Genomic DNA, 15,327 nt, shown 5'->3' with positions numbered 1-15,327 from the left:
ATTTACTTATACCTTTTGAGCCAAAGTTTCAGTGACTGGGAAATTTGTGATAACTACTCACTTTTCAGCACTGTTGAAGTTAGCACATTATATATTTCTGCCCAGCTTTACCTTTTAAAATATTTTTGTTTTATATGAATGTTGGTCCTCTACAATATTTCATAAGAGATTCAGTTTTAAAAGAAATCCCTAAAGAAGTCATTATCAATGGAAATAAGGCTGAGAGAGGGACAACTTATCAAGTTGAGTTACATGTAGCTCAAGCTAAAGGAGTTTTAAAAATAAATAATACAGCTAAAAAATGTTTTCTATCAACTATATAGAGGTATAACTGATGTACAATAATCTATTTCAAATATAAATTCAATGAGCTTTGAGAAATGTATACAACTGTAAAAATGCACCAAAATCAAAATGCAGAACATTTTTATCACTCCTCAATGTTCCACTGTGGCCTCAGCAGTCCCTTTCTCCCTTCACACTTAGTTCCAGACAATCTGTTGTCTCTCACTATAAATCAGCTTGCCTTTTCTAGAACACTTACACGTGTAGTCATATAGCATGTATCTTTCTGTGCCTGACTTCTTTCACTTAGCATAGTGATTTCTGAGATTCATTCACATTGTAGCCTATGTCAGTACTTCATTCTTTTTCATTGCTGAATATCCACTCTATATGGGTGTACCACAGTTTTGTTTATCAATGCATATGTTCATGGATATTTGAGCTGTTTTCAGTTTTTGGCTATGATGAATAAAACTGTTATAAGCAGTGCATACACATTTGTGGCTTAATATGCTTACGGCACATGGCCTTAGTGTATCACTGATGCCTTGCACTGGGATATATAAAGGTAGCTACGATATAAAATGCACAGATAAGATGTTAAAACAACCTTTTAAGAAACTGAAACTGCAGAATTAAAGCAACAGTGACAGCGGAGATCACGAAAAGACAAAAACACACAAGCATACAGAAACAGTAGGTTGATTCCTGTTCTACAGAAAAATGCTTGTGATCACAGGAAATGCCTTATCTCAAACTGCTTGCTCTTCGTAACTTCTAACCACAACATCATATACAATATATAGAAGACTGATATATAATGTAACATTTAACATATTATAAAATCTATAATGTCAATCGTAATCACAATACACTATAATTCTAATATCACTATGATATAGTTATGTATATTTAAACAGTCTGAGCAACAACTATGAACAAGCATAATTCACACAAGCACACGGGGCAGGAATGGCGCTCACCTTTTCCAGATCTGGCTCGCGCAAAGCTAAGGCAAGTTCATTATTATCCATCACCGAGGCTGCTGCCACGTCCAGTGGGGTTGAACCTCTCATAGCTGGTGAGGCTGTTAATTCAAGTGAAGATGAAATAAAAGCTGGACTGTGCTGTAACTATGGATTCCATATAAAAATACACTAATTGTTAAAACTTAATTTCTAAACATCATACATATTGTACAAATCTAAATTGATTCAAAGTTTAATTTTTTGAAAAAAGTATTTATCTTTAATTGACAAAAATTGTTATGTATTTATCATATACAATATGATGTTATGAAAGATGTATACATTATGGAGTGACTCAATTGAGGTAATTAACATATGCATTATCTCACATATTTCTCAGCTATTTTCAAGAATAAAACAGATTGTTATTAACTGTGGTCACCATGTTGTACAATAGATCTCTTGACCTTATTTCTCCTATTTAACTGAAATTTTGTATCCCCAACCCCTTCCTCCCAGCCCCTGATAACCATGATTCTACTCTGTGCTTCTGTGAGTTCAACTTTTTTAGATTTCACAAAAAAGTGAGAGTATGTGGCATTTGTCTTTCCATGCATGGTTTATTTCACTTAACATAATGTCCTCCAGGTTCATCCATGTTGTTGTAATGAAAGGATTTTCTTCTTTTTTAAGGCTGAATACTATTCCATCGTGTATATATTATCACATTTTTCTCTGTCAATTCCGTATCGTAGGCATTGTGAATAATGATACAATCAATATCAGAGTGTAGATATCTCTTTGACGTACTGACTTCATTTCCCTTCACTATGTAGCTAGAAGTAAAATTGTTGAATCATATGGCAGTTCTATTTTTAATTTTTTTGAGGAACCTCCTTCTTGTTTTCCAAAAGGGCTGTACTAATTTACATTCCCATCAATGGTGTGTAAGGGTTCCCTTTTCTCCACACCGTTGCCAACACTTGTCTTTTTGCTAACAGGAATTCTAAAAGGTGTGAGGTGATAGCTCACTGTGGTTTCAATTTGCATTTTGCTGATGATTACTGATGTTGAGCATTTTTCCATATACCTGTTGGCCATTTGTATGTCTTCTTTTGAAAAATGTCTATTCCCATCCTTTGCCAATTTTTTTAACTAAAAGTTTAATTTTTAAATGTAATACACATATTATTTTAATCTTAAAGATTATACAAAAGTCCTAGGTTTACTTACCAAGACCAACACTGCTGTTTTCCAGTAAATAACTGAGGTGATCAAACATAGCTTTTTGATTCTGCCGACTTATACGACAGAAGTAACAGAGAAAACGGCAACAGTTGGCCACCATCTTGGGAAAGGTGATTTCCTACATACAGAGCATTTAGTTAGCTCAGGAAAGCAAACGGTCTTTATAAAATCGAGCTCAGAAGTTGAGGTCTCAATCACATGTGTGCCCGTGTATGCCAAGCTTCAGATACTGAAGACCTTCACCCTTGAGCCACTGAAAATCAGGACTAACCCTAACTCAGAAACCTCATTACCATCAATGGGTGGCATCTGGAATTAACTTATAGCCCTAAATCAAAGGTGGCATAAGCCTGGTTTAGGAATCAGGCAGGCTCAGTTGCGATTCCTGACTACCACCATTAGCTGCGCTTCCTTGGGAAAATATGCAATCTCTTCGGTTCTGTTCTATTAATATAAAATGGGTAAAAATACTTTAGGTAAGGGAGGGAGAAGATTCATTGAGATAATTTCTGAAAAATATATAGTTCAGTATTTGGCATTGCATAGTAGGGTGTTCTTATCAGTATTATTACTATTTATTATCACTAGTACTATTGCTACTACCACTGGGATTCCAGGGATTTACAACCACCCTGATTTGTATCTGTTGCAATGAGTCCCCCAGATAAGAAGACCTGACTGGCTGGCCCCATCAAACATACCTCCCTTGAGGGCCAAATCTTGTCACAGGATACCCCACATGCTCCCTGGAGTCCTTCCTTAACAGAATACTGTATATTATAAATATCTTTATAAGTCCTTCTAACTGGTAACAGATTAAACATGGGAAATATGGATGTATTTCTATACTGTGAAAAAATATATCTTGAGATTTAAAACATAGAAATATTGTGCATATCAGAGGTTATAAAATTACACTGATTTATATGAAGTTGTTTATTACATTATTCTACAATTTAGGTTTCAAGAAATTTTAATTAATTTATTTTTTAATTTCAGCATATTATGGGGGTACAAATGTTTAGGTCACACACATTGCCTTTGCCCCACCCGAGTTAGAGCTTCAAGCGTGTCCATCCCACAGACAGTGCGCACCGCACCCATTAGGTATGAATATAGCCACCCCAAGAAATTTTATTTAAATTACAGTCACTTAAAAGTTCACTTTAGGGTCTTACGACAAATACATCGCAGAGCATCATCATCACATCTTGACCTGATCAGAAATTTGGTGCAACCAACCACTGTCTAAATCATCATGAGAAATGGCTCAGTCTGAAGAACATGCTTGTGTCATGGGCTTGTAATATGATGGGAATGTGATTTATAATTCAAAATTTTAAAATAAATTGATATATATATATACACACACACACACATATATATATAGCAACTTTTAAAGTTTCTAAATATCCCCTAAGTGAGAATAATTTAAGAGACAACAAATTACAGAGCGCAAGGCAGAAACTTTTATCAATATCAAGGGGGGAAAAAAACTAGTAGCACATTCAACTCTCTAAGGTTTGTGTGTTTTGTTTTTTTTTTTCAAAAATTGTTCTTTAAAAAACAGTCCTCCTCAGAGGATTGAAGAAATTCTCATTCAGAACCAGCAATCCATGTACTCCAGGACAGTGTGCCAAACAGAATCCCAAGGATCAAAGACTTCCCTTACCTTGGACTCTCCACCTCCAAGGACGTTCACCATGACCTCCATCACGGTTTCGTGCATCCCCAGTGCCCTCATGAGATTGGGGTGCTGGTAAAACACTTTGTTATTCATAATATCCCTAGAAAAAAAACAATACAGGCATAAGGGGAAGCACAGAGCTCAGAACAATATTTAAATATGATTTATCTGAGATTCTGATACATCTTTTAGAAATAATTTATGTGAACTGAAAAATAAGAGCAATCAGAGTTCAGCCACAGAAGTTACTGAGTGTAACTGAGTTGTCCTCAAAAATATTGATTGTCTACCAAAAGCGGTATACAAGTGTCTATTCTTTTCAATTATAAGAAATATACTAAATATGTAAACATTAGTTTGCATGAAATATATTTTGGACACATCATTCCTAATCTTGTGAATATCCAACCATGTATCCAACCTTCTGTAGGAAAATATAAATCAGTCTTATATAATGCTTATTATAAAAAAATTCCTATAAAAATTCTTGGTATACAAGTATCTCTCTTTTTCATATACATGCTATTTTTAGAGCTACATTCAACATTTATATGTAAAATAACAGCAGTATTTTCTGTTACATTCACATTAAGATTTTGGCAAAATGCTTGAAAGGATGCATATTCATTCTCCAAGAGAAACTGAATACATGTGAAGTTCAGGCACAAATAATTCAACCATTAAAATGGAATGTTCAATTTAAAGAAACAGCAGCAGATGATATCTAAGATGTTTCATATTATCCTTACTGCATTATATATTCCTGCAATATGTGTCTCAAGGTATTTCTAAGGGTCTTAGGGTTCAGGACAAAATATCACCCATTGCAAATAAAGAGCTCTGTCGATTTCTATTTTAACATAAATCAAATCAATGCTAATTGTCTTTTCTATACAACATTGTTTTGCCAGAGCTACAGCAAGACAATAACATACAGCTTACAAGAAAATTGAAACCTCTCTTCAAATCAATTTCTTTACTTGAATCACTCACCTGTTCATTTAGTCATATGCTCAACTCTGTTTACTCTGGCTATATTAAGAAAGTGTAGTATGATTCTTGGTTTTTTTTTGTTTGTTTGTTTGTTATTAAAGAAAGCTTTTAGTTAGTACAGCTCAGAAAAACACTTTGGGACTCAGGACCAATAATGCTCTGATTTATTTCATGCGAGAAGAAACTAAGGTAAACAAAGGCATCTTTTTCCTTTTTGTTTTCTCAGGAATTCAACTCCTCTTGAATGAAGTAACTTTGATTTAAAAACCTTCTTTGCTTTTAGTGTTAGGTAAATTAAATGGATTATAATTCTACTGCCCAGTAGTCAAGTTGTCATTTACTAAGCATGTTCTTTGTGTGAAACGTTTCTAATACCATAAAAATGTGGCATTTTATTTCTTAATATCCTTTTGAGTTTTATCATTAATGAATGATTTACTTTTTATTCACACACATTACTATTGTGTGTTCATGTAAGAAAGAATGTGATCTCCATTTCCCGGAAGGCTCTCTTTTCATTTGGTTAATTAAGTACACTTCATATGAGAAGCCTCCTCAGGTTAGATTGAAATATTAGTAGTCAAATAAGACCCACACTCATGTGATTATAAGCAAAGACCGTAATATTGCTTTTCTTGTATGGGCTTTTCTGTTTTCCCTCTTTGTGCCATTAGTACACTTATTTTTAGTGTGATTATCATCAATTTGGAACATAATCTTCCAGTCTACTTTTATAATTTGCAATACCTAATAGCAATATGAAGTGTTGTTTTCTGAGTTTTAAATGTACAGAAATGATGTCAAACAATTTGTATCACTGCACATTTGTTTTCTTCTCTCACGATTATTTGTGAGTTCTGTCAAAGAAAAAAACCTGAGTTTTTTTCCAAAGAACTAATCTTAGGTTTCTTTGATCAATTTTATTTCTTCATGTTTTATTTTATTCATGCAACAGTTATCTTTATTATCTCCTCTTTTGCCTAATATTTATATACCTATATTAGCTTTTTTGGATGACAATTTGTCTTTTAATCACTTTTAACACGCCATATTCCAGATTTCTACATTTTTATGTTTAGGTAGTTTTCTTATGAACATCATATAGCTTACTGTGTATAGTTTTTATCTGCTATTATTTTAATTCCATCTTATTTTCACATCCCGAAACTATACAAGTTTATTAATGTTTGCTTATATTTATACATATATGTATAAATATGTCTACATGTATCAATATACTCTTAGTGATTGAGTCTATACTAAGTCTATACTCTTAGTGAGTAAACTACTACTAGTGTATACATGCTACTGGTATATAAAACTTCTTGCATCCTTTCCTTGCAATTCCATTTTCTTTTCCATAATGTATGCCCTTCAGCATAAAAACTTTAGAAGGTCTTTCAGCGAGGGACTGTAAGCAAATATTCTGAAATATCTTTGTTTTGTACTCACTCTTGAATATGGGGAATAAACTTTCACACCCAAATCCACAGGAAGCACAAGCTCATGATGTTCAATCCTCAGAAAAGTTGTTCCTTTCTCCCTTCTTTTTCCAAGGCCCAATAGATACAGACAAGCTTCCTTATTAGTTCCTGCTGGTGAATGTTTCCCACAACCCACCATGCATTTTAACGTGTTTTTATTATCCTGTGTTTTTCTATATGATTGTACATTACAGAACGATTTTTTTTTCAAAAAAAGAAACGCTCTAAGATATTGGCTGCGTATCATGCCACCTTAGCATACAGCGGTAAAATCAGTCATTATTTTGTTACTGATCCACCTTCTTATTTAGCTTAAAAACATAATCTCTAGAAAAACAACAATCTAATTTAATGATCATGTAATCCAGACAGTATACCTGCATGAAAGTAGCTTCTGTACTATGACTGGGAGAACAAATTAGAAAGAGAAAGGGTTGTAATAGTGAAATAATTTACCCTAATCCATGAATCATAAGCTTCTCTTCTTCTTTGCCCATTCTCACACTCAGCAGAGAACGAATCTGACCCAGGGACGCCAGCAGGTTGATGGTGTCCTCCACAGAGACGCCATTTATCGTGTAGGTCTTCGGCAGAGCCCGGACCAGACCCCCGATGCCATCGTACTGCCGATGGAGCAGCACGAACATGGCCCTCACCAACTCGGGGTCTTCAATGACGGACTCCTGAGCCCATCGGACCATGGTCTCAGAAATCAACTGCTGAAGAGTGGCTGCAAAGGCATTATGGGTATGTTTTAAAAGGAAAATAAGAGAAGACAAATCAGTTAGACATTTCAACTCCACATCCCATAGCCCTGAACTGGTATCTCTATTTGTACCAGAACTGAAAAGGCTAGAAATATTCTCTGAAGAAAATAAACTTCACTGAAACATTACATATATAGAGAGAGATTTTTCCAGAAAGATCAGTTATGATCATGCAAGGATAAAAACACACAAACCTTTCTTTAAAAAACATTCTTATAATTAACTAACCTTTTTCAAAGTTGTACCACTTTCTCAAAATTACTGTTGCAACACATAAATAATTCAAAGTATGGAAATTAATATGATGTGCCTAGTTACTTTTACTTTTATTTGTTTTATTCCATTATGTTCCTCCCAGAAGGTCTGACATCATGTATCCTTGTAAAGGTCAGTCATGGCTATTCAAGGCCGTGTCTGTTTATCCTCAGTGGAGTCATTTGCAATAGGAACCAGGTAATTATATTAGTACTTAAATTTGAATCCCCATTTGTCAGTTAAACTGTCTCCAAAATAATATGATTGTGAAGTTGTAGTAAAGTGAAGTTATTTCATATATAACTTGTAATGTAGCATGTGATGTAGACCGCTTAAAAGCAATAGAAACTTCCAAACTTCTTAAACAGTAAAATTGTCAAAATTAAGTGGGATTTATGTGACCAACTCATATATAGCAAGGTGCTTAATCCCTATCATTAATATGTTAATTCATTTTCCAAAGAAGCTGTTTCACTGGCATCTAAAAATTATTTAAGGAAAAACAAAACTACCAATTTTAACCAAATACAAAAGGCAAATAGCATGCCAGCATCTTTCTGTAGATCTCAAAACTATGCTATCATTTTAGTAGGTCGAGATCATAAACTTGATAGTGATAAAAAGTGATTCATAAGAAACTGTGAACTCTGATTTTAAGGATGACCTGACTCAATTTGATTGTGACACTGAAGAATAAATTTAGAAGTTAGTTTATGGATAAAGGTTTTCCACTGTAAGTTAGTTTTTTGTTTTTTTTTTTAGAAAAAGCTGCAAAAAACTTTAGTGAGTTATTTTTGTTTTCAGAAAATGCTGTTAATAAACCTGCAATACATCTTAAAATAAATGGAGTCTTCTTAGAAGTGAGGAGTAAGTAGGACAGGTCTTTCAGACCTCTTCTGTGTGCTGTGCCCAAGAGACTCAGGGTCCAAGGGTGCTTATTTGGTTCCGAGGAGGAGCAGCCATTATTCTTAGTTATATAGGATATGGATGAACCAGAAATGCATAACACTTTGGGAAATATTTCAGAACCAAAGTATAGTTATAGATAATATCTTATTTCATTTTTAAGAAAAAGGTTAAATTTGATGCAATGATATTTGAAAGTGAACTGCATAATATTTTGAAATGAAGGCTAAATCACTCCCTTTATACTTTCTCTTGATAGTCTCTGATTAAATATCCGAATTTGGAGTTCTCTAGGGAGACCATCTACCATCCATCCTTATAACGCTGCTACCTCTCAACCGGTTGCTATAAATCCAGCTCGATGCTGCTGTCTACTCCTGGGAGCTACAGGCATCTACTTGAGAATTTGATTCTCCCTGGCTGATCTGGTAGTACAGGGTCTGTTCAAAGGATGAGTTAAGCATCGGGGGTTGAGTCGTTTTGCCAATGGCCTCTACTACTGCTTACAGGACTTCTTGGCGTCACTCTCAATTGGTTTTTCTGCTTGTTTCTTCTTCAAGTATGTCACCTTTTCTACCAGGGACAGCAGACGTCCTCTAATTGTTAAATCGCTATTTCCATCCAGAGAGCCATCTTCATCCAGCTCAATACCTAATATGAAAAAAACAGAGAAAGCAGAAAAGAAGAAGATTCTAAAAAATGCACTTGGGCAAAGAATTCTCATGCCTTGCAACTTTTTGCATTCCCTACTTAGAGCAGTGTCGGAAATATTTGCAAACATTTGACAACATTGAGTTAAACAACCTGCCTACTGGCATTCATAAGAAAGATTCACTTGTCAGTCTTGTTTCCTTTCTCTTTTTCCCCTGTTCCTGTGTCTTCAGGGCTACTGGCAGCTAAGACAAAATACAGAACTAAGCAGAGACCAAAAAGACTCTCTTAGGAGTGAAGATCAATTCTGCTATTTGGGTTGACTGTTTAACATCTCTGACTTTGGACACCGTCTGCCTAGACCTATAGTTCTGCCCTGCCTAAAAATCCCCCTGGACTTTTATTGTCCTCTTTTGCCTCGAAAATGTCAGTGGTATTTTGATAACTCGAGAGACAAAGAGAACAGGCATGAGTAGGTACCAGGGGATGCTTTATATCTGAAGCAATAATTCTTACCATTTTACAGTATCTCTCTATATAGACAGAGAAGATGATTTTCTGGCAGTCATTTAGTGGTTCTTCATTCATAAACCGAATTAATATACAAGGTGGTGTTTTTGTTCTCTTCATTAAAATAAGATAAAAATAGTACCACTGGTGATATATATATATACGTATATCTCACTTAAAAATGTCTAATCGATGTTCTTTCATTGAGCCACTGACCTTATCCACACCACTGCATAAAGGAATGAAGAACTACACATCCAGAACACCTAATCAATTCCATTTTAAAAGTTCTTAGAATAAAAAGAGGGGAGATTTCCCTTAATAGATCTGGACTACTGACATATAATGCAAAACTTCTGCAGGCATTCAGTAATTTCAAAAGAGATAGGCTGGATTTCTTAGCATAGTCCTGAAAAGTGGGCCTCAAGTGGTTTAAACATAACTATTTGTGATCAGATTTCTTAACTTAAAAAAAAAAAAAAAAAACAGCTTTCTTGAGGTATAATTGATAGACAAAAACTGCACATATTTATACAATTTGATGAATTTTCACATACACCTGTGAAACCATCACCACAATCAGGAATAGACAATAAATCCATCACCTGTGAGCTTCCTAATGCTTCTTTGCTTTTTGGGTTTTGGTTGGTTTTGTTGGTTTGTTTGTTGTTGTTATTATAAGAACACTTACCATGAGGTACGCCCCCTTAACAAAATTTTAAGTACACAGTATGGTATTGTTAACTACACAATACCATATTGTATAGTCATACAGTGTATCTCTAGAACTTATCTTGTGTGACTGAAACTTTATACCTATTGACTAAACCAACCTACTACTTAACCTCGCTGCCAGAAGCACCTGGTCACATGTCCCCAACACGTTTTCCCATTCCCTACCACTGAGGGAAAGAGGGAAAAGAGAAAGAATTTCGGCCATGTTCTGCTCAGTTTTACTGCTCTGATTTTTCTACCCCTCATGACTTTCCATACAGGGACATTTAACCATTTCACCGTAAAAAAAAAAAAAAATAGTCTTATATGAACCCAAAATAGTATTGTGCATATTTGTAAACATATTCACATACATAATTAATTTTGTACTAGTATATATGAAATCAAAAATGCACAATTAGTAAGAGTTGTTACTCAAGAAGACCTTACCACAATGTGTCATCAAATCTTCATGGAAATCCAATAGTTGGTCACGAATTTCTTCAGGACATGGACACTCACTTTTGTCATCCTTGAAATTGAGAAGCATATTGATCTGAAAGTTGAAAAAACAAGACAGAGGAAGAACAAGGGAGAAAAGAAAGGTGAATTCAAGAATGACAAAGCAAAGATCATAAAAGCACAGATGTTCAAAATCTGTTTCTGAATGTTCATAAATTACTGCCAACAGGAGAAAAATCATTGGCTATCACTCAATCCAACTATTACCACAAAATAAATCAGATCATCTAAAGCTTAACAAGTTACAAAATAGTCATATAACATCGCTACCTAATTCTCAATTCTACAATGTTAGAGTCTCGTATGCTTTTAGAATTTTCTTGACTAAGAGAATGAAATGCTATTTTTAAAAAGGATTTTATTATGCTTAACCTAAATCTCCATCCTTTTCTAGCTCATATCAATCCTTTATTATCTAAAATAACTCTTTTTGAGAAGGATACAGCTATGAAAAAGAAGGAAAAATTCTAAATATAATTGAAAAGAAACATAAGTTGAGTATTCCTTATCCAAAATGCTTAGGATCAGAAGTGCTTTAGATTTCAATTTTTTTTGAATTTTGGAGTTCAGTTGTCCCTTGGTATCCACAAGGGATTGGTTCTAAGACTCCCCCCGCCCCACCCAAGTACACTAAAATCTGTGGACGTGCAAGTATCTTACATAAAATGGTATAATAATTGCATATAACCTATGCACACCCTCCTGCATTCTTTAAATCATCTCTAGATTACTTATAATACGCAGCACAACAATGCCCACACATCACTTCATTTGCATGGATTTGACATAGTGCTCAGCGCACAACAAACTCCAGTTTTGCTTTTGGGCGCTTTGTGGAAATTTTTTTTTCCTCTGAACCTTTTCGATCTGTAGTTGGTTGAATTCTTAGATGAGGAAACCATGGATACGGAGGGCTGACTGTATTTGCGAACACATAATGAGATACCTTGGGGAAGGAACACAAGTATAAACACAACATTCATTTATGTTTCATTTACACCTAATACATATAACCTGAAGGTAATTTTAGACGATATTCTGAATAATTTTGTACACGAAACAAAGTTTGTATCAAGTGCTTATGTGTGGAATTTTCCATTTGTGGCATCACGTTGGCACTCAAAACATTTCGTATTTCGGAGTATGTGAGACTTCGGATTTTTATGTTAGGGATGTTTAATCTGTATAATGGGTAAATATGCTGTTGCTAACATTAATGGTTCAATTAAACAAACTGTGGAAAAACTTTCTTGCATTTGTTTTAGTTTTAGACAGAATAATATTAAATTGACGAATGAACAAAAGAAAGATGCTATCTCATAATTTTTCTTTAGGAAACAATTTTAGGTTTTCTTTGTGGATATTTTTATGTGATTTTCTTTTTTTTTGTTAAACATTTATTTTGAGATAATTGTAGATTCATACACTATTGTTAAGAAATAAGACAAAGAGACCTCATGTACCCCTTTTACCCAGTTCCCCCAAAGGTAACATTTTGCAAAACCATAGTACAATGGCACAGCCAGGATACAGTATTGATAGTGTAAAAATACAGAACAATTCCTTTATCTCAAAGATCCCCCTGTTACCCTTTTATGACCATATCCACATCCCTCCTGTTTACCGCTCATCCTTAGCTCCTCGAAATCACTAATCTGTTTTCCATCTCTATGCTTTTGTTATTTCAAGAATGTTATATTAATATAAATAGATTCATATAGTATGTATGCATTCCCATCTGATATTTAAAAAATACATTTGACAAATATTAACTGTATATATTTATGGGGTACAGTGTGATATTTAGATATATGTATACATTGTAGAAAAATTAAATCAAGGCAATTAACACATCCATCACCTCATCTAGTTATTTTTTTTTTTTTTTGTGGTGAGAACAAACATCACATGTGATCTTTTTGATGTCAGTAAGGTCTATAGTGATTCATTCCTGATGTGGGTAATTTGTGTCTTCTCTCTTTCTCTCTATCTTTTTAGAGGTTTGTGAATTTTATTAATGTTTTAAAATGACCAGTTTGGGGATTCATTTTTTTCTATTATCCTGTTTTCCATTCCATTGATTTCTGCCCTGTTCTGCCCTTATCTACGTTCGTGTCTTCCTTCTGCTTGCTTTGGGTTTATTTTACTCTTTGTTTACTAAATTCTTGAGATGGCGGCTTAGATTATTGATTTGAGTGTTTTCCTCTTTTTAAATGTAAGCATTTAGTGTCATAAATTTCCCTCAGCACTGCGTTAGCTGTGGCACAAATTTCCATACATGATAGGTTCATTTTCTTTCAATTTAATGGACTTTTTATTTCCCTTTTCTAGGTGTGGGGGAAAGGGATGGGAGTGAAGGGGATGATCTAACTTCCCTAGAGATTTACTTCTTCCCCGAACCATAAATTATTCAGCAGTGTGTTATTTGGTGTCTAGAAGGTCTGGAGATTTTCCTGTTATCTTTCTGTGATTGATTTCTAATTTGATTACAATGTGGTAAAAAGACTGTGTATGATTTCCATATTGGAAAATTTGTTGAGGTTATTCTACGGCCCAGGACACGGCCCATCTTTGCAAATGTTTCATGGACACTTGGGAAAAGTGTCTATTCTGTTGTCTGGAGTATTCTGTAAGTGTTGATAGATCCACTAGTTGATCACAGTGGTGAGTTTTCCTATATCCTAGCTCATCTTTCTGTTTAGCCATTCGGTTAGTTACTGGACAGGGGGGGTTTTGAAGTCTCCAGTGATAATTTTGGGTCTATTTCTCCTTTCAGTTCTATCAGTTTTGGCTTCACGTATTTTGTAGCTCTACTGTCTAATGCATACACATTTGTCTTCTTGGGGGATTTACTCTTTATCGTTATGTAATGTTCCTGTCTCTTAGGTAATGTTCTTTGTTCTGAAGTCTACTTTATATGATATAGACACTCCTGCTTTCTTTTGATTAATTTTTTCATAATACATATTTTTTCAGCCTATCCCTTTCAACCAATCTAGATCATTATATTTGAAGTGAGTTTCTTGGAGATAGCATATAGTTGGATTGAGTTTTTCCAATTCACTCTGCCAATTTCTTTTAATTGGTATATTTAGATTATTGACATTCATGGAATCATTGCTATACTGTGACTCAAGTCTGTCATTTTGTTTGTGGTTTTGTTTGTTCTCTCTGATTTATTATTCTTGACTTCCTGTGGGTTACTTGAGCAACTTTTAGGATCTCATTTTGATTTATTCATGGTATTTCTCAGTGTACATCTTTGTATATAGTTTTTCTAGTGGTTGCTCTGAGTATTACTTCATCTATATGTATAATTTATACAGTCTACTGGCATTGACATTTTACCAATTTGAGCAAAATATAGACACTTATCTCCCTTTATGTCCCTTTATTGTTTTTTGTAACATTCATCATCTTAAATATGCCCTATATATATACTTAGAACCATATCAGACAGTTATGTAATTTTTGCTTAAATCATCAAACATAATTTAGAAAACTCCAGAGGAGAAGAAAAATGCATTGTATGTACCCATATTTTAGCACTTTCTGTTGTTTTTTCTTCCTTCCTGATTTTCTAATTTTTCTTCTTTTGTCATTTTCTTTCTGTTTAGCAGTCTTCCCTTTGCATTCTTTCAGGGTAGGTCCACTGCAGTCAAATTCTCATGAACTTCCCATCATTTGAGAGTATCCTGGTTTCCCCTTCATTCTTTAAGAATATTTTCATGACACAGGACTCAGGGTTGACAGTTATTTTCTTTCAGCACATGAAAAAGGTTGTGCCACTTCCTTCTACGCTCCGTGCTTTCTGATGAGTAATCTGCGTCTTTCGAGTTGTTTTCCCTCCTCTAGGTACAGTATCATTTCTTTCAAGGCATTTTCTTTGTCCTTGATTTTCAGAAACTGGACTAAGACATGCCGTGGCTATGTGGAACTTACTTGGCTTCTTGAACCTCTAGCTTCATATCTGCTGCTGAATTTCAAAAGTTTTCAGCCATTATTTCTTCCATTATTTTTTTCAGTTTGCCCTCTTTCCCCAATCCTCTGAGATTCCAACATTGCAAACGTTAGATCTTTTGTTATAGTCACACTGGTTTCTGAGGCTCTGTTCAATTTTTCAGCCTATTTTCTCTCTTTTCCTCAGATGGGGTAGTTTCTAGTTTCTATTGTTCTCTCTTCCGGTCACCAATCCTTTCCTTTGTCCCCTCCATTCTGCTATTAAGCCCATTCATAGAGGGTTTTTTTTTTTTTTTTTTTTTGTTATTATATTTTTTAGATCTAAAATTTCCACTTCTTCTTTATATTTTTTATTTCTTTTTTGAAGCTTTATGGCA

The 15,327-nt window shown here is 34.4% G+C and overlaps 1 protein-coding gene across 1 annotated transcript in view; it reads right to left on the bottom strand.

Moving 5' to 3' along the window:
* The window catches only part of RYR2 (ryanodine receptor 2), a 467,985-nt gene that overhangs the window by 166,399 nt on the left and 286,259 nt on the right, over positions 1-15,327 (bottom strand). Inside the window, exons 39-44 of the mRNA XM_069484586.1 lie at positions 10,919-11,024; positions 9,101-9,244; positions 7,122-7,395; positions 4,174-4,288; positions 2,487-2,619; positions 1,269-1,372 (exon numbers count right to left, since the gene is read on the bottom strand). Of these exons, the coding sequence (XP_069340687.1) occupies positions 1,269-1,372; positions 2,487-2,619; positions 4,174-4,288; positions 7,122-7,395; positions 9,101-9,244; positions 10,919-11,024 (876 nt within the window). The remainder of the gene's footprint in view (positions 1-1,268; positions 1,373-2,486; positions 2,620-4,173; positions 4,289-7,121; positions 7,396-9,100; positions 9,245-10,918; positions 11,025-15,327) is intronic.

Source organism: Eulemur rufifrons, chromosome 11 (assembly GCF_041146395.1).
Source record: "Eulemur rufifrons isolate Redbay chromosome 11, OSU_ERuf_1, whole genome shotgun sequence".
NCBI classification, from domain to species: domain Eukaryota; kingdom Metazoa; phylum Chordata; class Mammalia; order Primates; family Lemuridae; genus Eulemur; species Eulemur rufifrons.
This window is presented reverse-complemented; position numbering and strand designations above follow the sequence as displayed.